This window comes from Rhinichthys klamathensis, unplaced genomic scaffold (genome assembly GCF_029890125.1).
Source record: "Rhinichthys klamathensis goyatoka isolate OS25496 unplaced genomic scaffold, OSU_Roscu_1.1 h1tg000196l_1, whole genome shotgun sequence".
Lineage (NCBI taxonomy): Eukaryota > Metazoa > Chordata > Actinopteri > Cypriniformes > Leuciscidae > Rhinichthys > Rhinichthys klamathensis.
The window spans coordinates 832,287-856,285 of NW_026606722.1; the positions used below are offsets into that span (position 1 = coordinate 832,287).

General features: G+C 38.3%; 1 protein-coding gene across 1 annotated transcript in view; it reads left to right on the plus strand.

Annotated features, from left to right (window-relative positions):
• The window catches only part of LOC130096210 (cholesterol 24-hydroxylase-like), a 76,777-nt gene that overhangs the window by 24,930 nt on the left and 27,848 nt on the right, over positions 1 to 23,999 (plus strand). The window contains exons 16-17 of the mRNA XM_056262894.1: positions 906 to 1,019; positions 1,486 to 2,208. Coding sequence (XP_056118869.1) covers positions 906 to 1,019; positions 1,486 to 2,208 — 837 coding nt within the window. The remainder of the gene's footprint in view (positions 1 to 905; positions 1,020 to 1,485; positions 2,209 to 23,999) is intronic.

Sequence of the window (23,999 nt, forward strand, 5' to 3'; positions counted from 1 at the left end):
GGACCTTCTTATTTTTTCCTTTTTTTTTTTAGCTAAGTGATATGCCAAAATATAACTTTACCACATTTTCCGATTTACCATCTTTTTATAGAAAAGATACGATAAATAATGAGATTGAGATTAATTATTAAAATATACAAGTATTTTTTTTTTTAAAAGAGTAAGGATAAAGAGGAAAAAATGTGTGACTTACCAACCGACCAAAAATACTTTTTACGGATTGTTAGGCGATGGTTTCGTGGCCTGTAACAGCCTGTAAGTAGTACCCGGATGGAAATATAATGTTTGGCCAGTAGAGGGCGAAGTTCACCAACAAATCTCTCCACAGTCACGTTCTGCAGGAACATATGGACCATTCTCATTTAGTCATTCATTGAAGTGAATGCTAGATGTGCCTAATATGAATATGGGGTGATAAGGTAGGAAAACATATTTTGTGAGAAAATGAAAGCTTGACCCAAACAGAAATGTGAATAATAGCCTAGACAAAAATCTCAAATGTCCTAAAATAAAGATCTGACCAAGTGGATGTGATTTTATGTGATGATACCAGTTTTTTCGTAGTGTGTGATTGTAATGCCATATTTATACACCGGACATACACTTTTATCCAAATCACATTTAAGTACTATACATTTTATCGGTTTGTCTGTTCAATGACATTTTTCACATAGGAAAAGTAAGTCATATTTGACTTTCTTTGAATGATAAGGCAGCCACGAGACATCTACTAACTAAATATAAAATGGTCTTTAAAATTAGTGGTTTGAAAGTAATGACACGGTCGATCGACGTTCCATCATTTATTCTTTCCCTTTACTTATAATAAATAGAATACAAATAATCCCGCTTGTGTTTCTTTATAAGGGGTTGGGAATGTAGGCTCTGTCTCTTTAAGAGGGCAGATCCTGCTTTTTGCCTCTCATCCCTGAACCTGCTCAGATCCGCTCGGATCATTTCTTCACACAGCAGTTCAGAGGAAGAGCAGAACCCGAGAGAGACCCTGAACATCGACACACGTGAGGAGCTAAACTACAAACAGAACTACATTCTGATCTGAGCTCTGAAGCTTAACGTGAATGCAGGCATGCTTTTTTAAATGAAGGCTGTGTTTATAATTATTATTATTTTTTAAATATTGCATTTGAAACCCAGATCTTTCGTGCCTAAAGGATTTTTCTTCTTCTTGAGAACATACCGCGTTTCATTTAAAACGATGCCCGTGGATTTATATATCGTGTACGTTTTAGGATATTTAAAATTATGCATGATTTCAAAGTTAGTGGTGAGTGAGGCGTTAATAAAGGTGATAGTTTAAAAAATAAATTTCTCTGGAATACAAATCAGTTTATGCACAGTCTTGCAATTTTTCAAAGGGATTCCCGTGAACATTATATGAATCCTTTTGGGTTTTTAATGCGTTTTGTGCTTTTCTGGTGGGATTGAAACAGCATTATGTTAGATCTATGTTGAAAATTTCACCCTGAGACTGTTCCTCTGTAAGAGTCATGATGGCAAAACACTGTCCTAACGATGACCTGAGTAAGATCTCTGATGATGAACTGATCCGATGGAGCAAAGAGGACTTGATTAAGAGGCTGAGAAGGGTTGATGGCGAGAAGATGAGCCTGATGCTGGAACATGGGAACATGATGAAGGACATCAACCGCAGACTGCAGGTGCACCTCCACGAGATCCGTAATCTAAAGGATATCAACCAGAAACTGCAAGATGATAACCAGGAGCTCAGGGAACTCTGCTGCTTTCTCGACGACGATCGGCAGAAAGGTAAGAAGCTGTCTCGGGAATGGCAGAGGTTCGGCAGGTATACGGCGAGCTCCGTGTGGAAGGAGGTGAGCACCTATCAGCAGAAACTCAAGGACCTGGAGGTCAACCAGGAGAACATTCTTCGGGAGAATGCAGAACTAAAGGAAATCATTCTCATGTTGGATGAAGACAGGAATGGAGCGGGATCAAGGAGTTCTATTGACAGCCAGTCCAGTCTGAGCAACCTAAATGGAGGTTCGGGAACTGTGAGAGATGTTGGTGACGGGAGCAGTACCTCCAGCGGTGGAAGTGCTGGAAGCCCAGACCATCATCTTAATCATATACACAAGACTGTAGAAACCAAGGTTGGCACCATAAGACGATCGATGGATGATCTCTCCGCTCCACATCATCACAGGAGCATCCCCAACGGACTCAATGGTGAGTAAACGTCTTTGCCACCATTACTGTTTAGACACCACAAGGAAATTGGAGTTTTGTGTCTTTCAGTGCATATCTTTTAGCTTTGAGGCCAAATTAGTACTCTCTTAAAAAGTACACATTTAAGTCTTTAGGTCCTTGCACACTGAGTCCTAAATTTTCGTATTCGTCATCCTACAAATTCGTCACGCACAGAAACCTTGCACACTGAGTCCGATGCGTATTAATTAATCCGTTGCGGAAAAATTTGCAAAACAATACAAAATGGAGTCTTCAAGCGTAAAGATCATTTTGTTGTCCTCTCTCTTCTTAAAAAGAGAAAAAGAAATATTAGGTCCATCATCCAATCCTGAGATTGCGTAGAGAGGAAGGAGAGTCCCACTTCCTTATCAAGGAAGGAGCTACGGGATTATCCCGAGCGATTCAAAAATGAACACCAATTTCCGTGAACCAATTGATCCTAAACAGTTCTGGATTTTGGCATTCGCTTGTACGGCGGCTCTGAATTGTCAAAATGCCTGCTACGCATGCGAAAAACGCAGAAAATCGAACCCGATCCGAATTTTTTAATTTCGGGCGAAAGTTTCGGAGGCAGTGTGTAAATGTGATTGACACAACGTGAGGTATTTATTTTTTAACGTGCGAAAGTTTCTGACTTTTTTTCGTGCGAAAACAAGGACCTTTTGTCTTCCAGAAAAACAAACCAAAAGTTCTGATGACTCATCTTGCACTAGTGGGTGTGTCCATTTTTTTCTTCAATCAAATTCTGTCTAGAACGAGAATGTCCCACTTATTTAATAAAGAGCTGCAGGGCCCATGACGTCACTGCGCCACCATATTGGGATTCCCACACATGCTACTTTCTTAATTAGCAAACATCTGATTTAAATGTGTGAACATTACCCTACCGGTATTCTATATGAAGTTTCAGTGGAATGCCCCTCCCCCTAAAATATAAATGCCACATGCCTCTGATTGTCAATTGCAAGCAGTAAATCATGGCTCATGACTGCGGCATAAACGAAAGTGTATTAGCTATTCAACACAATATTTCCTGTCAACTCACTGTTTCAATTTGAAATATGTACACAGGGGAGAAAACTGCATTTCATGTGGGGTTTTAACAGTATTGCTCATTAATCTGAGGTATGAAGTTTTAAGATGATCATTTGAAGTTTATAACACTTAGAACAGAATGGAAGGCTTGATTTCAAAGAGCTATTTAACTAATACTAGCGTTAGCATTATAGGCATCAATCATTTCCTGACGCTTTAGTTTTAAGTTCTGTAAGTAATATGAAACTAGAGGAGGAAACGTGCAAAATAGCTTGGGTGAAGTAATGTGAATGATCATATTGCTAGTATGTAGTACTTAACAGTTAACTGTAAGCTAGTGTTTAGATCTCACACTATTACTGAAGATGTAACTAATTACCCTGGACTGTGGTAATTACTTGAATCACCTCAGATCAATAAAACAACAGTATCACATGTGAGTGTGGCCTTGAGTGAAGGTCTGGTGTTAATTGCTTTTACAGTAGGTCGGGTGAATGGATTTTGGATGTGCTGATGATCTTTGTTTTCTCGTGCTGCGGAAGGGCTTACAAAAATAAATCAATGTGATCACCACCCTAAACACCCACATGAGCTGACTGTTTGATAGCTGTAATGAAATGGCGTGTTAAGCCTGGCTTTAGTTGCACTCCCAATGCCATGATTTCAGATGACAAGACAGTATTGTGCTTTTGAAGCGACATCTGAAAATGTTTCCTGTTGAGTTGGCTAGCTTTTGACTTTTGAGTCTGCGTTTAACATAAATGCCAATTGACAATATTTAGAAAGCTTGTAATGTGTGAGGCTGTGAGCATAGATTGACCAAATATGATGTTGACCTCTGATACATTTAAAACACCAGTGTTTGACAATGTATCATTTTTCGGCCTCACTTCTGCTGTCTTATGCTTATGAAGCATCTCAAGTCATATTTCACCCCAAATCAAAATGAATAAATTAAATTGTGCTTAAAAAAAATTATGCCTATTTATAGGGCCATTGAGATTTTTTTAATGTGGCAATTAAGCACAGATATCATTAGCATAAGAATAAAAATCTTATTCTCATTACTGAAATGCAAAAACGATAGTATTTTATTTAAAGGGGCTATATGTAGAATTCAGAAACCCTAGTTATTAGTGACACCGGTGGCCATTAAGTGAACTACATCCACGCTGCTGAGAGCGACATTTAGATGAATATGTAAATAGCCTATTTGCTGGACACTTTTCTCTCAATAACTAAATAAACACAACAAAAAAATGACAGCGGTTAAAAAACAGCAGTTAAAGCAGCACTTGGCAACTTTTTCAACTTAATAAATCCATTTAGAAATCATTTGGATGTTTAAATAACCTGTTCTGGTGAGAATGGTGACTTTCCCCGCTCCCCCCAGCGTTCCCAGGCGGAAAACCAGCCTTGCAACATAGGGACTACCGTCCCTGTAAGTTGGAAATAGGAAGTCTCATGAGAAGCGAGAAAGAGTGAGTAACACGAACTGCTTTACGGCAATACGGTAGACATAGCTCCACACGATAAAGTTGGAGTGTCTGGGACTCATTTGTTCAACACACCTGGGGGCTGTTCCATAAATGAAGCTTAGAAAAGCGGGGATTAAACTCCAAAACCGGACTTGAATGAGCCTAACAAATAAGTTGGGGCTAAAGTGGTTCCATAAAAGGTAATTGAAGTTCACGCAATCTCACTAATTTGATCCAGGTTTATCTAGTCTAGATAATTGCGTGTGCACGCGTTTCTGAAGCAGCCATAGAGGTCGATCGTGGATCAAATCGATCCACCATCAATCAGCGTATATTTTGTGCTGTTTTATGCGTTTGTGACATGTTTTTTTTCCCCCTTCAGTGCAAAAATTACATTTTACAGTTATATTCTCCATCTGTAAATGTTAGAAAGTCGTGCAAATGTATCCATTTTGCTGCTAATCTTCATATTGAACGAGCGCTGCTGCGCGCATGCGCGCCAAATAGGAGCGCAATAATTCTGACTAAAATATACATTTTGCTTGGAAAACACTAGAAATATCTTCTAATTATAATAAGTTGCAGTGAACTTCTAGCTCATTACACTCATATATTTTATAGCCTACTTCTAATAAAAAAAAGAAATTGAACAGAAGTAGCCTAATTCAGGGAAGATTTTTTTTAAGAAACTAAATATATAAAGATACAAAATATAGTTTTGGGTATAGGACCTATGCTACTTTATAAAGATGATATATACTTATTTAGAATGCTGAGAAGTACAGCTTTTAATACAATCATTTTTTTGAGAAAGCAAGAATCCCCAGCTTTAAATGAGTGGTTAGATTTAGTTTCTAAAGTACATTATGGAGAGGATAACATTAAATTAAGAACAAATGTATACATTTTGAAAAGATATGTGCAACTCTAAAATTAAAGAATATTCCATAAAATAAAGGAATATATATTGGCCTACATTAACTATACATTTTTATGTAACCTTCCCTTTTATTTCTAGTTATTTGTTATTTTATTTATTTACTTATTTAATATTGAATATTTGATATTTAAATAATATTACTTGAATAACTATTAGGAATTATGTGTCATTCATTATAAGAGTTTGATATATGTGAATGTTATATTTTATTAATATTTATTTATTGTTTTATTTATATGTATGTGTTGGTATTATCACAAAAGAAAAAAGAAAGTAGAAGGAAAAATAAGGAATATTTATTGGGGGAAAATATGATGTCTTTAAAGGAACTGTCCATTTGTATAATTGTGTTAAATGTGTTTGAATTGAAAGACATAATAAAGTACATAAAAAATATATATATATATATATATATATATATATATATATATATATATATATATAAGAGACAGTGTAGAGAAAGAATTCTCTGATAACCGAGGCATTCCTTAATTAAAATGTCTTTATTACAAAAATGACATGTCCTAAACGGACAACTTTAAAACGCCTTATATATTGTCTATTGTAGCCTTATTTAAGTTGATTTTCTGTATACTGTGTATTTATAAAGTCCAATAATGGTATTAGAGACTGTCAGTGGTAATATCATTGTGTTCTTGTCGGTCAGTGTTGAGGATCTGTGTAACAACTGAGGCTTAGCCTGACAGTTAGCCTGCCCTGGACCAGGCTAGTTTCCCAGCATAAGTTGCCAGGGTAACTGAGTTTGAACTATTTTAAGTTTGATTTATGAAACCGAATCTACCAAAAATAAGCCTGACTAACCGAAATAAGCCTGGCTTATACTCTAATCTTGGTTTATGGAACAGCCCCCAGATCCGACAATAACAAAAGCACATGAGCGCGTCTACGGTAGAAAGGGGAGGAGGACACTGCAAGTGAATTTACGACAGTGTTGTGAAATATTCACACCACAGCTGTAGGGGGAGCTCGTTGAGAAAACATGCGACAAGAAAAGTGAAAATCAGCGAATAAGTGGCTAGAGTTACCGAATGCCCCTTTAAGAAAGGATCTGGTCATTGCTTTGTGGATGTTTACACAAGGTCTATCATTCCACTGGCATCATGTCGACAGATGAGGTAATTAAAATTACACAGTTATGATAGTTTGATTATAATTAGAGACTATAGACTATATAGAGCTGGCTCTGTGAGACTATAGTTTGAATCAATCCCTTTTCTTTGCATGACACATTGACATTACTGTACAGAATAGCTCTGTCTGCATTATCCTGAACATTGTATAAGCATTCGTTTCATGTGTCATTGAACGGGAGAGAGGATCTCGGTAGTGTGTGTAAACGTCACATCCTTTTAATTTTCTCGGCAAAAATGATCCGAATCCTTCGCAGAAAAATCACTCTACAGGCTTTCATAGACAACTAGGTCAGGGAAGGTCTTGTTTTCTAAGTTTCGTTACAAGCTGTTCACACATTTTTGTCATTACAATGTAACAGTGCAAAAGTCTTTCATCAGATTCAGCCCTTTCCACCCTGATAAACTCTCCATGGCTTGTGCACAACATGGTGGTCTACTTTGATCTTAAAGAGGCCTGTCGCGATGCCATCTTTTCCAATTGATGAAATCAATTTTATCATGGTTAAGCCCCTGGAGGTCAATGTGTGTGGCCTGGATTTAATGTGTGGCGCAGTGTCATTTAATATGATGTCAGGTAGAGTGCATATGTTCGGACGGAGTATGTATCTTGATTCCACAGGGATCCTCAGACTCTCTAACAGCCGTAGGAAGGTGATAAATGTGTGAAGTGGGACCTGTGGAGGTATTTGCCAGAGATATTGGCTAGTGAAAGGCAAATAGAGAGTGGATGGATTTGAGAGTGTGTGTGTGTGTATGAGGTCCCCTGCTCTCTTTCCTCCCTAAGGGGTCTCATCAATCAGTTGAGCCGTTGGCCGTCCCAATGCACAGATGGTGCTGCGGTAATCTTAAGAGACAGGTTCATATTTCATCGCAGTGTTCGATCCCAAGCTGTGTTGCACAACTGCTCACAACTCTATGGTTTCAAGAGTTGAAACCTTCACACACACAGGAAGGAGTGCTACATTGCTAGCATATTCTAAAACTGGTTTATGTGGGCAACATTTTTGCAATTCAGATTTCGAAAGTAAATCAAGATCCTGTGAATCACTGTCTAACAAGGGTCCTGATGATTGTCATGCATGTAAAGCATGTTAATGGATTTAGTCGTCATCAATTTCTCACTCAGATCTCCTACAGCAATGTGACGCCTGTGTCAGTCAACTTAGACTTTTGTCAGTTTAATAGTTAAGTTTAGAGACGTGCTCCAGAAAAAAGTTCACGGACATGGAGAGGCAGAACACACACCCTGTTTATTTTCTTTATTTTACAAAAGCACAATATTTTATTTCGATTGTAGGTGGGCACATAAAAAGGTAGACATTTAACAGTTTATTCTTTAATATGTCTTAACTCTGTATGACCAGAAATGATGGAGTAGTTTAAGTCTATTTTTCTGCTATGTGAAAAAAATCTGCCAAAACGCACCGGTGCGTTTGCCGTCCCCAGAGGGTTAATAGAGTGCTCAGGTTAATTCTAAAATCAATGGTGATATTTCAAGTCATGGGTTCCATTGGAATTTCAAACCATTTTTTTTAACGGCAGTTTTCAAATTATAAATAAAGCAATACAAGCGCGGTCCAGCTGTAAAACAGTGCGCGATTGGTCTCTCAACATCGCCCCTACCCACCACACCTGAGATCCAGTTTCGATTGTTTGAACTTTCAAATGATGACTGCTTTCAAAACAAACACTGCGTCATGACCGCGATGTGATCAAATCCCGGAAATCCTTTATCTTTAGCCAAGCAGCATGTCGCGTCACTCCATGATCTACGCAATGTCTTATGTTTTGTTTTGCTTGTCGTTCAAGACCACCTGCTCTAAATACAGATATGCGATCTATTATTGTTTAAAATGTTTTGTGAAGTTACAAAATGTGCATTGGCGGCGCTTTTTCATGCAAATACTTGGTATAGTTTGGTCTCAAACTTAAATAAATATGCTTGTTGTATTCTGCTAGTGGAGACCTTTTCAACGATATATGACACAAGTCTATCTGTTATGTACGGTGATTTTACAGATCACATTTTCATGTACGGTAGGGGGCGCTATTACACATCTTCTGAAATAGTACTGAAGTGATATCATGTAGGCATATGCATATGTAAAATAACGCGATCATCAACATTAAACTACATATAAATCAGATTGATTAATGTTACTGAATAAAATGTCGACCCAAGACGAGCTACAGGACAGTGAAGCTTTAGGGGTGTTGATGGACTCAATCTTCTCCATCTACTTTTGATCATCGGTCTGAATCTGATCCAGACGTAGTCTTTGACAAAAATGTGATTTCTCAGCTTTTTGTTCAAAATGTAGAATTTTTTTATGAAACACCCACATTCAAGTGTTGATCAAAAGGAATGCATGAAGCTAAAATAAATGCATGTTCAGATATTCATACAACAAAATATTCTTGGGGCCATGAAACTTTTGTGAAAATGATCAAAAATGCTGGCGGTGGCTGGCAACTTTTTTCAAAAACTCTGGTGGGGAAAGAGTTAAAAGCACTTGTTAAGTGATGGTCATATGCCTATATTCCCTGTTTAGCCACGCTTCTAAGCTTTAACAAGACCTATTTTGCCACATAAGGAGTACAAATACCCAACCCATGGAAAAGACCCAATCTCAAAATACACTGTTTCACGGTAAAAAACAGCTATTTTGCGAGGTGGTGATTTTGTCTCAATCAAGCGTAGCGTCAGTTTTGGCAGGTCATGTTAGTCAAGCTCGCATCAGCTGACTCTTAGCTGATCCACGTCTACCTATAGGAATACGACGCCTATCACTGTATACATATATATAAGCTATTCAGTATTATCAGCAGCTCTCGCGTTTCTCAGGAGCTCATACCCTCCTCCCTCCCTAGCTCCTCCTCTCGCCCAGTCAGCATTTGGCATTCTGATTCCCCTTGAATCAGAAAAAATTATTGAATCATGTTGTACTTTAAAATCTTGAATTAATGATATCTGCAATACATTCATGTTGGTTCTGTTCTGTTTACCCTAAGGGGGGTTATCGCTGCTCTCCCTGCTCTTATCTTTGCTAGGCTCCATGGATGCGCAGGGAGTTCTTGCCCAGAACAGAACCAAACCGCCAATCCAAACTGTATGCTAATTGTCAATCATATTCGACGATAGTGGTCCTGACAGAAATACAAAAACTAACAAATGAGATTCATATGATTTTGGCCACTAGTTTTCCTAAATGTAAAATTAAGAATTACCATGTTGTGTTGAAATACCAAAAGAAGTTTATGTACTTGACAAATCAGACAAATCAAAGTTGTATGTCCGTTTCAGGTACCAAACATAAACGGACTGGCAAAAAACAAAACAATAAAGCAAAGCAGGAAAATCACTTAAAGTAATATTAACCAGACCTTATTTTACTGCATGTATCTATACTGTTTAATTTGAAAACCGCTGTTACAAAACCCAACTGGAAATGATAAATGAGCCTGTTGGGTTGATCTGAAAAAATTAACATCATCACTTGAGCTCTATTGAAAACTCTTGGATAATAGTCTCAGTAATGTAAAGATGAAGGGGATTACGTTTTATGAAAAATTAGGAACTAGGCCTATGAGGTTATACATTTTGGACCTTAAGACCTGGAACATAAATTCAGTGTTGATTTCATTGATGTTTGTGTTTAAAAGTCATGAACTCCAGCCAAACAAACTGTTTAACCAAAAACAATCTGTTTATTGGCTTGATTATTTCTAAAAAAAAAAATTGTACACTTTTACTTTACCTATAATTGTATAGGCATACTTGGTTATTGTGTTTTTTTTTATTTATTATTTGTTATTGTAAATTAACTATTTCAGGTCATTTACAGTGTTAAAAATTCAGTTATTAGAAGTAGAGGGTATATACTTTGGCTATATATTTTGATATGGGCATCAAGCAAAAAGACAGACATATAAAATGGCAAAGTGATGATGAACCGAGGGAGTATTATCAGACCAGTGAGGGGTCCATTTGTTATTACACTTCAGGGAGGTAAATGTTGTGAGTTACTGAGTAACTTCTGAATGGATAATGCTAATCTGGATATCAGTGACTCATGGAGAGGTTCTCAAAGCTAAGTGCTCCTTGTAATTTGAAATGACCCTGCTATAGAAACTCAACCAGTGTCACTCACAAAAGTATCTTGCTCAGTATCCCTATACTAACATGAAGTAATATTGGTCTCAAATCAGATTTCAGTAAAAAGTAATTCGGTGCATCACTTTTAAAAAGCGCAACATTTTTAAAAGGTGTTTATTTCATCTCTTCAACCCCCCATAAAAGAATCTCTTGACAGCCCGCACTATCTTTTTCACTTATGTCGCTGTTGCATTGAGATAGCTTATGAGGGATTTTTCACCTTGTATCAATGGGCAGTTAAATCACTGAACCCAGTTTAAGAATGAGGGCAGTGACCCAATGTGGGTTAAAGTGAACCTGTGAAACTAGCTTAGCCAGGTCTTCACAACTCAATCATTTGCCAAGCCTGCAGATTGCATCTTGGTGTGGTGGTGACGCTGCATAACATTCATGGAATTTCAGTCTGTAATTTTTTTTTCTATTAGGCCATCCTTAAAAATATTCTTGTTTGCCGTAACCCGACCAACCCTGTCAAATTAGGACCGACCCAATTATTATTATTTTTTCCCTTTTAGTCCGACCGACTTGCCGGTTGTAAACTTGCATTAAGACCGACTGATTTTTTTTTTTACTCTTCAAACAACTAATACAAATGCAATAAAATAATATACATTTATTATAGTAAGTATTGTGAATATAAATTGCGTAGGCTACGTTCTTTCTTTTAAATAAAAACCCGTGGCGTCATCTATTATGATTATGTTTACACCATTGGTTTACGCATGTCACACTATGGCCTGTGCGTTCGCTTTGTTTCATTCACTGTCAATGGTTCGCGCTCGGTGATGATGGCTGCGGCGCGGCTGCTTGTGAAATACGTCTGTATGAGCCTACATTTAGTCGCTCATTATTCGAAATTCAAATAGGGAATCGATGTTAACGGCCTTTTCTCGGAGCGCGCCAATGGTCAGAGCGGCGGGAACTAATCTCACCAGCGCCACGCTGACCAATAAAACAGCACATCCCATACCGAAATGTACTAAATTGCACAAAAGAAAATCGACCATTCCATAATATGTCAGGACTACTTAATCGGCCTATAGTTTCCTACAATGCGCCTAGCTATTTGACCACACTGATTTCCGTTAATAATAGTAGATGTTTATGGGTCAAATCTCTCACTCTCTCCCTGCAACTTTTTGTTACCCTCCTTTCCTGCCTTCTAGACCAGAAAGGGGGCTTGTAACAGTATGGGTCAAATGTAAACGAATGGTGCCAAACGCGCTGTTTTATTGGTCGGCGCGGCGCTGGTGAGATTAGTCATTTTAATTTATTTGTTTCCCTCTGAAAATCCACTTTCATTGAAATCTAGTGGCTCCTTTTTTTATTTTTTTTATTCTGCCTATTTTTTTCCAAATGAATGCAGCTGGAATTAATGCAATAAATATGTTTTTTTTTTTTTACAAAGATTTCAAATTGTTTGTGGTATATAACCTGTATCAGAATGAGGTTCGCAATGGTGCGCCCGAAGGCATGGGGGTTGAAGACCCAGTCAGTGACGTCACGATATGCAAATTTGTTTAAATTCATACCGACCTAATCACCATGACCAAAATTATCCTTTTTTTTTTACATTGAATCTTGAAAAAAAAAAATATAGACCTACCTACCGACCCTTTTTTTTTTGCTGTTACTGCAAACCAAAATATTTTTAAGGATGGCCTTATTTTAAAGCAGGGGTATCCAATCCTGTTCCTGGAGGCTTTAACCCTAATTAAACACTCTTGAACCAGCTAATCAAAGTCTTCAGGATCACTAGAAACTTCCAGCCTGGTTTGTTTGAGCTAAACTCTGCAGGAAGGTGGACCTCCGGGAGCAGGATTTAACGTTTATACGTTTCCCTATAACTTGGCAGAGTTCTTTAGCCAGGCTTGTTTCTTTTCTTAATTATATTCTAGAAGTTTAAAGGGTGTGCCACTCAGCTGAGCAGTCAGAAGTGTTGCTCTTTAAAAACTCGCTTTTCCAGTATACGCAAGACGGATGAATCACAACATGGTATTCTTAAACAAAACTTCCTATCTGTGCTGTCTCAGCATGTAGGACAGTTACTGGGTCCATGGCAGAATTAAAGGGAAAACCAATGCAGCAAGAGTTTATTTTTTACTTTGTTTGTGGCTCTGCAATAGCGGAAGGTCTTTCTTGGTCGTTTGGCCTAGGAGTGCAGGCATGAGATGGCCCATGCAGGCTCTTTCAGCTGGCTTTATTCAGACAGAAAGGCTGCCTTTCACAAATTCCCACATTCCTTATTAAACAAAACTTTCTCAACAGCCTATATAGACTGGAATAAAGAGACATAAGTGAGACTCATACAGTGAACCTCACATAAGATGACAAGAATTGAGATGGAGAATTTCCACTTATATAGTGTATCGTAAATGGTTAAGTAAAATGTCTGTAGATGATCTGTGTGAAACTCTTGAGCTGGACAGCTGTTGGCACTGTTGCTTTTAAATAGCTTCTCTTTTTTTGTATTGCTGGCAGCTTTAATTAACCACAGCTATTGTACAGTCATAAACACAGATAGACATCTTTTGATCTTGCATCACAACTTGCGCTGTATTTGGAGCATTTTGTGCCATTAATGGCGCTTTTCCACTGCATGGTACGGTTCGGTACGGGACGCTTTGGCGCTTTTCCACTGCATGGTACGGTACGGCTCGGCTCGGTGCGACTCACTTGTGGCGCTTTTCCACTGCATGGTACGGTATGGCTCGCTTCGGCTCGCTTTAAATGGTACCACCTCTGTCGAGGTTTCAAGCGTACCGTACCGATACTAAAATGTGACGTAAACACACTGCAGATCACTGATTGGTCAGACAGAATCGTCACTACCAGCGTCATTGTATTTTGAGACATCAAACACGCTAGATTTAAATAGCCACTAACAGCCACCGCTGTAGCACCTGTTTTAAAACTACTTGCTTGACTTGCTTGAAGAAAAAAGAAAGAAAGAAAACTTCCAAAAAAGAAATGGCTGAATCATGGTCAGGGGACGAAGTGCAGACGTTCCTCTCGTTGGTTTCCGGGGAGCGGATAAACTATAACGGTCAGACTATAATCCCACCCACTTTGAAGCGTTACTAACTGCAGTGGAAAAGCAAACCGAGCCGTGCTGAGCCGAGTCGTACCACACAGTGGAAAAGCGAAGCGAGCCGAACCGTGCCGAACCGTACCGAGCCGTACCAGCAGTGGAAAAGCGCCATAACATTGTGTGTGTGGTTTTTTTAAGGGATACTCCTTAATTTATCAACTGGGGTCATATGGCTTCCTGTCATATTTACTGTACTTTATGTGGTTTTTGAAGCTTCAACTTTGGGGGATCCTTACACTTGCATTATATGGACTCACAGAGATGGATTGTTTTTCTTAACTTTTTGTGTCTGAAGAAAGAAAGTCGCACAAAAAGTGAATAAATGAATAAACTTTTTCAAAAGTCATCTCGGGACTCCTATGTTCTGTTCCATTCGGTTGTCCACTCTTGTTGTTTTTGAACACAAGAACATCTCCTAAGCTACTGTCCCTATGTGTCTGATCGTGGGCCAGTTGAACCCCAAATTAGCCTTATTATTCTTATTCAGGGCTTCCTGAAGACCATTTAATCAACTTCCAGTCGGCCTACTCACACTAGTTGATTAAAAGTTTTGCACATTACCAACTCCACAGTCAGTGTTTATAACTAGAGCTTGTTGAGCAATTTCATGGGCTTGTAGCATCCATCTAGGTTCAGGTGGGAATGCATTGATTGTCTGTTTATTTATTGCTGCCTAATGAAATGCAGCGTAATGAAGTTGTTAATGAAGAGACCAGGTGGCACATTGGCAGGGCACTAGCTGCTCCAAAGCACACATTCAGCAATCCGATTCTGTTGACGCAAACGGTGACCTTCATTTTGTGTCAGGCAAAAGTTAACCAAAGTGTCCCCAATGTCATCAGAGACCAATCTGGATGGAGCTCTTCCTGTGAGCGTCAGCCGTTTCTGCAATCTGCCAGGAGAATAGTGTTTTCTCTAAGCAAATTCACAGAGTGTGTCTGTCTTTCACCTTTGACATTTTGTCCTAGTGTCCCAGATGTCATTGTGATGACTTTGCCTAATTTGTGGCATGCAATTGCTGGATTTTCTTCATTAATCTGTATTATTTTGTTGATAGATTTTTGCCTACATTCATCCTCATTAAGGGTTCTTTTTGGGATTCATGAAATCGGTCATAAAAGTGTCCTGTTTTCAACTTCATTAATTCCTCCGACGTTGATGATTCCCACGCTATATATCACCTAAATATCAAGCAGGGACAGTTTGATGGGGGGAAAAAATTAGATGGGAGGAAAACTTATATTTCAATGCTTTTGCATTCTTTCAATACTTTTGTGAGGGAAATAATTAAAGATGCACCGATATATCAGCCAATATTCGGTATCGGCTGATAAAAGCAATTATTTTCACTATCAGCTATTGGCCGATTGTTTAAAAACAGCAGTGTTTATGCAAACTACTTATGTGCAAGTGAGTATACAAACATATAATATATAACAAAGTATAATAAATGTGAAAATAATTAGCATTTGAATATAATACTAGGCTCTGTTATTAATTTTAACCTCTAATATTATAGTATAGGTTGTACCAAATGAGAGGGTTCCCTAAATAGTTTGCAGCATTAGTTGGTAGAGATTTTTGTTCCTTAAGAAAATCTAACTATCAGTATTGGCCGATACCATTCTGAATAATCAGCTATTGGTATCGGCAGAGACATTTTGTTTCGGTGCATCTCTAGAAATATGAGGTAAATGGAAAAAACTACATTTCAGCTTTTACAAGTGAACGCAAGGTTTCTCAGGCAAACGCAACAGTGTTGCGAAAGAACGCAGAGTTTCTCAGGGAAACGCTATAATTTTGTGAAAGAACGCAGAGTTTCTTGGGGAACACAATGCTTTTACAAAAGAACACAAAAGCATTGAAATATTATTTTTTCTATCATTTCAAATTTTTCATTTCTCAAATCATCATGTCCCCTTAGGTGCTCTGTACCAAAAATCCCAAAACTGGAACTTCATATTTCGTCTTGCTTTTGGAAGAATTGAGGGTCTGCCTCTCCATGTTCTGAACTTTCTGCCTAGAAAGAAGTGGGCCATCTGTCCATTGCTTTTGTCACAAAGCTGAGGCCTCCAAAACTGTTGAATGGTCCTCTAGAAGCATGAACGCACTAGACATGTCTGCAGGCAAGAGGGAAACCTGCTGAGATGGGGAAAAATGCCCGTCCTGTAAACCTTTAGTCCTGGGAGGGAGATTTACACCTTTTCTATTACACCATGTGAGCAGGACTGTCTAACCCTGTTGGCGTCTCAGTTCTTATGTGAGAACAGGATTGAAGGGGTGTGTGTCTTCACTGGAACAACTGTGGCCTTATTTTACCCAATCATGGGATGATGGACTTTTGAATATATTGGAAATTTGCAGCGTTTCTGCAGAATTGTGCAACCACTCAATTATTGAAAATGAATGCCCACCTTGTGGTGGCAATGTGGTCATGCAGCATTTTTTGGGGGTTTTCATCTAAAAAATATGTCCTTACCTCATTGATTAAGCAGCCTGCTTAGAAACAACCCAAGCCACTACTAGTTTGGAAAATCTCTAAGTAGCTTGTCATCAAATTTTCTTGACCACTGTTTTGTCTTTTTTTTTGGTTCTTTTGCTCTTTCTTTTGGTGTTTGCTGTATTCAGTCTCCAGCAGTCTAAAGGGCTAAACTAAAAGCCAAGTGGTTTTACAAAAGCGTAGGATTCATGAAATGACCGCATCTCTGAATGATTATGCCTTTAAGCTAGCTTACACTGTTTGCTTTTAGGTAAGCTATTCTCTCTAGAGACTGATATGATCTGTATGCATTAAAGCTATGTTTTACCCATACAGCCACATGAGCTGTGAAACAGACACACCTTTAAAAAAAAACAATAAAGAGCAGATAAATGAATCCATCCTCTTTTGTCTTTCAGGGAACATCCATATCAGCTTAGGTGAGGATTTTTAAGAATGATTCTATTCACATGTATTCTGCAGTTCACATGAAGTGAACCGACCAGTTTCTGTCAGCAAATGACCCTCCCTATTGGAAATTATTTTAATTTTAGGTTTCACTTTATTTTGATAGTTCACTTCAGACATTCTACTAAAAATAAGTAACTTTGCAACTACATGTGAACTGACTCTCATTAGAGTATTAGTAGATCACAAAAATGTATCACAGATCACAAAAAATGTTTCTTGCTCAGCAAATCATTATATTAGACTGACTTCTGAAGGATCATGTGACACTGAAGACTGGAGTAATGATGCTGAAAATACAGCTTTACCATCACAGGAATAAATTACATTTGACTTAACAAAAGTTGATCAGTTGACTTAACAAAAAAAGTGAGGAAACCTGTTGCCTAAAATTAAGTAAATAAACTTCATAAGTGTGTTTCCTCACTTTAAGTTGTCAACTGATCACTTTTTACAGTGTATTTGTATATTATACATATACTGCTGGATCTTTAATGTTGTGGGCCTATTTTTTTTTTTTGCTGGAGGTCCTGGACTTCTTTTTCAGATACATGCTATCATGTATTTTAGCAAATACCAAAATATAAAAAATCAAAACCTGACCGCCTCTGCTGGAAATCATATAATTGGCCATGGTTGGATCTTCCATCAGGACAATTATCCAAAACTAACATCAAAATAAACACAAAAATTGGTCACCAAGCCCAAAATGGTGGTTCTGCCATGACTATCTCAATCCCCTGACCTGAACCCTATAGAAAAGGATGAAGCACTAACATGAAAGATCTGGAGAGATTCTGTATGAAGGAATGGTCTCTGATCTCTTGTCAGGTGTTCTCCAAACTCATCAGGCATTATAGGAGAAGACTTAGAGCTGGTATCTTGGCAAAAGGAGATTGCAAAAAGTATTTAATAAAACAGTTATCAATTGTGGAAAATGTGTATTAGAGAAAATCATTTATTTCATAATGAGATTTCCCCCCCAGTTTTAATTGTTTTACTTCAAAGAAAGGTTTGATTTTTTTGTGAAGTTATTTTTGATAAAAGGTCAAAAGGATTAACAATTCTGATTATTTTTCACAGACTTCTTTGTTTATCTTGCCAATAATTCTGACCACGACTGTATAGTTACAAAGTTACTTCTAGCAGTGGTTGTTAATCCCGGTCCTGGCGCCCTTTGTTCCCTTGCTCCCTATGCCGTTAACAGTGGCCTTTGAACTTGAAAAATCTGCAATAAAGCTCTAGATGCATAAGTGGAATGACGTTAAACACTCCTGCATCAGTTAAGGACTCATTCAGCTCATAGTCTTATATCAGCAATCTAACCTCTCCTCCATCACAAACTGTTCTCTACTCAAAATTCAAGAAAGAGTGAAGGGAATGTTCTCCTATGAGTAGAGGGATCCACAAGGGCGTAAAAGATGAAAGTTGCTCTTCACGGGGGTTGGGGTGCTTTTTGTGGCGAGCTCAAGATTAAGTCTCAGAATCCGTCAATTTTGCAGTGCAAGCAGGACTGTTAAGTCTCTTGTTGCTAGGATACCATTTTTTGTGTTTTTGGAGTGTGCACTATCCTCTCCCACGGTATTGTCACTTTGCTATTTTTTAATTTCAAAGGAGGTCAAGGCTTGTTTCAGACCCTCGTTTATGAATAAGCTCGAGCAATGAATAGAACAACAGTTGCCTCTCAAACGAAAGTACATCTCTTGCTAGAAACAAGCCTGAGATGGATATATAGCAACACTGCAACAGATTTGTCTGTTCACAGAAAATGTCCTTACGCCTGGGACTCTGTCCCTGCTGTTCTAAATTCTAGGAATGAGATGGTTACATAACCCACACTAATTGGGAAAACTCATGAATTTGGTGGAAGATATCACCACTGGTTGAGCTCAGTTTTTTCTCCACCACAGATGTGTCAGTCAGGGCTTTGCAAAAACTGCACTGAAGCCGTTTCCATCAGATGAAGTCAGAGCTTGCCTGAGGTCTCCGCATTGCGGTTTCATCTCTGGCTCCACCAGCGCGTCTTATAGCTATCCAGTGGGACCAGTGAACGCTTGGTGGTCCGAGATTAAAGAGGACACCGGCTCAGGGGTTGGTACTAAGACGGCAAGACGTGTTGGAATGCAACTTAATATGACCTTTCTGCGGGACCTGCCAGAAACTCTAAGTCCTGGATCTGGTGTAGAGATAAGCCATGCTTTTAAAATTCACACCTCCAATGTCTCACAAGGCCCCAGAGGGATGGAGACTGCAGAAACAGAAGTCATACTACTGCATGCACATTCATTTTTTATGTTACGATAGACCCTCATGGAAAGACATGGCTTGGAGAGGGATGCTGAAATGGCTGTGGTTCATTGGCATGTTGAAGTAATGTTTTTCCCGGGTCAGTTGCATAATATGTGGGAAGATAATAACAAGGAAACCTGACCATAAAGCATAAACATAGGCCCGTTAAAAATACCCAAGCGAAGGTCATAGATTTTTGATTGTTTTGGACTATAGACTTGAATCCAGCATTGTAGACAAGAGTTTATGACTTCTACTCTTTGAGAAAATTGTGATTGTGTAAAATTCAGACACATCATCTAAATTAAACTGAATTCACAAGGCAAGCATGAGAATCAACACAAGAAAATGGACCTGTAGTTTACTTTCAGAGGAAGGCTAGTCTACACATGATTAAAACATTAATGTAATGGGTAATTTCTTGATGGAGCAAGGTTTGTTGATAAAACACGAAACGAAAGTAAAGCTGCAGCCCCTCACGGATGACTGCCGCACATACATAAACAAAACATAACGTAAAATAGTCCAGGCCTGGTCCTCTCTCGTCCTTCACTGTCGTCGCTCCTCCTTTTATGCTTCCGTTGCTCCTCCGTGAGCACGCAGGTGACGCTCATTATCAATCATGCCACATTCTCACGGCCCTGCTTGCGACACTTGAATGTAGAGCTTTCATAATTTCAAAAAGGGTCGTTTTTTACAAGTGCGGTTGTTCATATGTTAAGCATCCATTCTAAGATATATCATCATTGACCACCAGTAGCCGGCGGTGCATTTCACACCTAGGCCTCCAGTGGTGTCCTACCTGAATTAATCCACATAATTATGGTTATTATACGGCTATAGAAACCATCAATATTATACAGAAACGCAGTATAACAGGGTGTTGCATCACATACAGTTATCTTATTCAGCGAGAATGAATGGCATTACTGAAGAAAAAAACAACGAGAATTCACGAGTCTCTTTTTACTGCGCCACATACATCATAGCAGAAGCATCAATATTAACCTAATAAAATTACAACAATACAGTCCACCCTGTGTTTTCCGGACATTTTTGTAGTAGGCTACTTTTGAACAATCAAAGTATGACATCAATTTCTTTCAGTTGAAAGTCTATGGTTTAAAAAATAATAGAAAGTGTTTTTCATTAAACCCACATTTGTTTATTTTTTAAAAAACGCACTTTTAATAGTATGAATGTTTGAAAGAAATGAAGTTTCGATCATACATTTACAAGAAACATTAAAAATCATATTCAGCACGGAAAAAACGAGGACAAAGAGCATTATACTCACCAAAACTACTGATTATTTGACCTCCATTCTTCCCTCAAGAAGACTTCAATTACTCTGTTGCACAGGTTATCTGTGCGTTTAGTTCCAACAATAAGTCCTTTTCTATCGCCATGGAAGATAATGCTGAAATTCGAGTTTGTCCAGTCGTATTTCTGGCATAAGTTTTAATTCGCTTTGGGGCTGAGAATGTAGTAATAGAACGGGCCCTGACGGCCCACCACTGTTGGCCAGTAACCAGTGCTAAACATGTGAAAGTTAGTGTTTTACTTTTCAACAATTAAATTATTGTAACGCGTTCTAGTTTTCAAACCTCAGTGGAACAAGTCCATATCTAATGGGATGCACAACACCTGTGTGAACTTGAGGGGAACTGAATTCATACATCCACTATAAATCATTTTGACACCAGTGGGTTGAAAGTCTTTGCAGTGGCTTAGAAGATTGTTCTGGAAAAAAGGTCTGACATAATTTGTTTGACACTTGCTGTGATAATTAGTGATCTAGAAGTGCGACTAGTACACACTTGTTCATTGTATACCTTCCGGCTTTATGATCTTCTAATGAGTTGCAAGTTCTGCTCTCAGTATTGTTCCTCTACAGAATGTGAATTATTCACTTTCCTTCTTTTACTATTCATACGTGGAAGGTTTTTTTCATACTTTCTCTCACCACACAGCCAAGTGGTGTGAGAACAGCGGTGGAACTTGAATATTCCCCAGTTGCCTTGTTAAATTTTGTGAAACAGTCCACTGCAAGCACCATATATTGAGAATGTTGAACAAAAATAAGCACTTATAACGTATATAAACCTACAGTAGACACCAAAATGTTCTGAAGTGCATTTAAAAACAAGAATTTATAGGACATATTTGGACATGCTCACACATGTTATTCTTACACCTTCAAGTCAAATTCCTGGGAGTCATTGAGAAGTCAATTTTGTCCTTTATTAAAATTCTCTTTTTCCCTGAGATTATAGGCATCTTTTTAGGCCGAAAAAAGGAAGAAAGTCTCGTTGTCAGTCTAAGCAGGAACTCGAAAGGACTAAAGAAACCTTGTCTAAAACTGGATGATATCAATTACTTATCATAAAATCAATTATTTTGGATCTATTTTCATGTATATAAAAGGGGGACACCTTTTATATAAAGAACACTTCAGAAGAAGGACTTTAAATTTGCCAAGTTGTTTTTTGGAAAGTGAAGATTTAATTAGTTAATTTACGATTTATTTTTATTCACACTTGAGTGAGGTGGAGATCATCACAATGCTTCACATGATAATCTTCTGTATTTTGAACAGGACAGAACAAAAATGCTGTCTGACCTAACATGAAAACAAAAATTGGCAAAGAAATAGTAAACCTAAAAATAAGAATTCTGTCATCATTTTACTTAGAATGTCTTTCAAAATCATATGCTGTAGTTTTTTTTTTTTTTTTTGTGGAACACAAAAGAAGGATAAAAGTTTCTGAAGCCAGGCCCATGACATAATTTTGCAAGGAACACTTATTTTCATATTACTTAACTGGTCGTGGAAGACATTAGCTACGGTTACATGTACAATTGAAATCATCTCGATTAATGAATCCAAACAGTGTTTACATAAACACTAAATTATGTGATGGGGTTGATGTAGATATGTGATAAGCTTACTTTACTTCAGTAAGCGGATTTAATCTTTTTTTAATGCGCACATCAAATATACAGAGTTTCCAGCTGTTGCTGCAGACTAACCAACATCCTGCCATCGCTTCTTTTCTTTGTTTTAAACAGCGGACTTAATATTATCTATTTCGGGGCCTGATTAGGAGACGGCGAGCACATGTGCTGTGCTGCTTATATTAAACATACAGTAAAAACGCCCCTTCCCGCGACCAAAACAAGGTGTCTGTGGAAGAGTCTGAAGGGACGAACAGCACTTCACAAACGATGAGTGGAATGAGAATGACACAACAGTAATTTATTACACTATTTTCAACAACAGCTCATCATTATGCCATCTTTACGTCATTGCACATGCAGAGAACTTTACAGTTTCGATTTTCAATCTTATCAAGTGTTTACATGTACTATCGAACGCATTAGAAAAGGTTTAATCCAGCCCTTTCAATCGGATTGGGCCAATTCATTTCGATATGCGTGGTTACATGTGACTTTTCTTATTCCGACTGTGCTAGTCCAATTACAAATGGATTATTAGGGTCCATGTAAACAAAGCTATTGACAACAATTGTGCTAATCTACCAAATAAACGCTCAACTTCCAGTAAATATCTCATGACCGCTGTCACCCTAAACTCTGAGATCACGGCTCATATGGAGTCTGTGGGTCTTTTCGACTTGCTACATCGCATCCACATTTTAAAATACTTAAAGGAGCTGTATGTAAGAAATTTATTTCAATTAATCATAAAATGGCTTGATGTGTCTCTAGACCTTAAGAAATCATGTTCATTTCAAATACTTATATCACTGACAACAGTAGTACGGCCACGATATTGTCATTTAAAAAGTGAAGTTGCAGCCCTCAACTGATGTTGATGTTGTCATCTTGTGTTTTGACCTGAAGCCCCACCCTCCACCTATCTACCAATCACGAAGTCAGTAGTGTTTCGGCATCCGGGTTGCCAGCTCTGCTCTAGTTGAAAGCTCCTTGTAGCAGCCTACGTTCCTGCTGGATCCTGCAGCCTATCTGGCAACCTGGAGTCAGGGGGGAGGGGGAGGGGATACACCGCTCTACAGTAATTTGAAAGTGATTGCAGTACTAGTTTTGGCCACAATCTTACATACAGCTCCTTTAATTTTGTCCAGAAACCTCTGCAATGTTAGTGGTCCATATGGAGGAAAAGTAATCTGTACTTGGCCAGAAACAACACAGATAATTAAAGTTCATGTCTTCCTAGATAAATACATTGGCGTCTTGGGTTACATAAGGGTTCCTCTTGCCAGCGTTGAGATCACACCCTTTACCCGGCTTAGAGTGTGTGTTGAACTTCTGAGGCTTATGGTGTCAGCGTTAGTTAGAAATATGTGGCATCCGCTAGAATTGGACCGCAGGCGCTCTCCCAGCCACCCACCAGCAAACAGTCTGCCCTGTGTGTGTTTGTCTGCTTTCAAGAGAATCAAAAGTGGAAGGCAAGTCTACACGTGATTTCCATGTGAACGTAGTGGATAAGCAGGTAATTTGTTTGAATGCACTTTTTTCATAATTACCATGTTCAACGAAAGGCGATGTCTTGTTGGCCACACCTTATGTGGTGTTAGAAGTAATGGTAGTGTCTAGTGAATTTGCGATATGTCATTCTGGCCGATTCATCAACAGTTATTTTGAGATTATCGATCACATCACATTCTGAAATTCATGCGAATTTTTCCATTAATT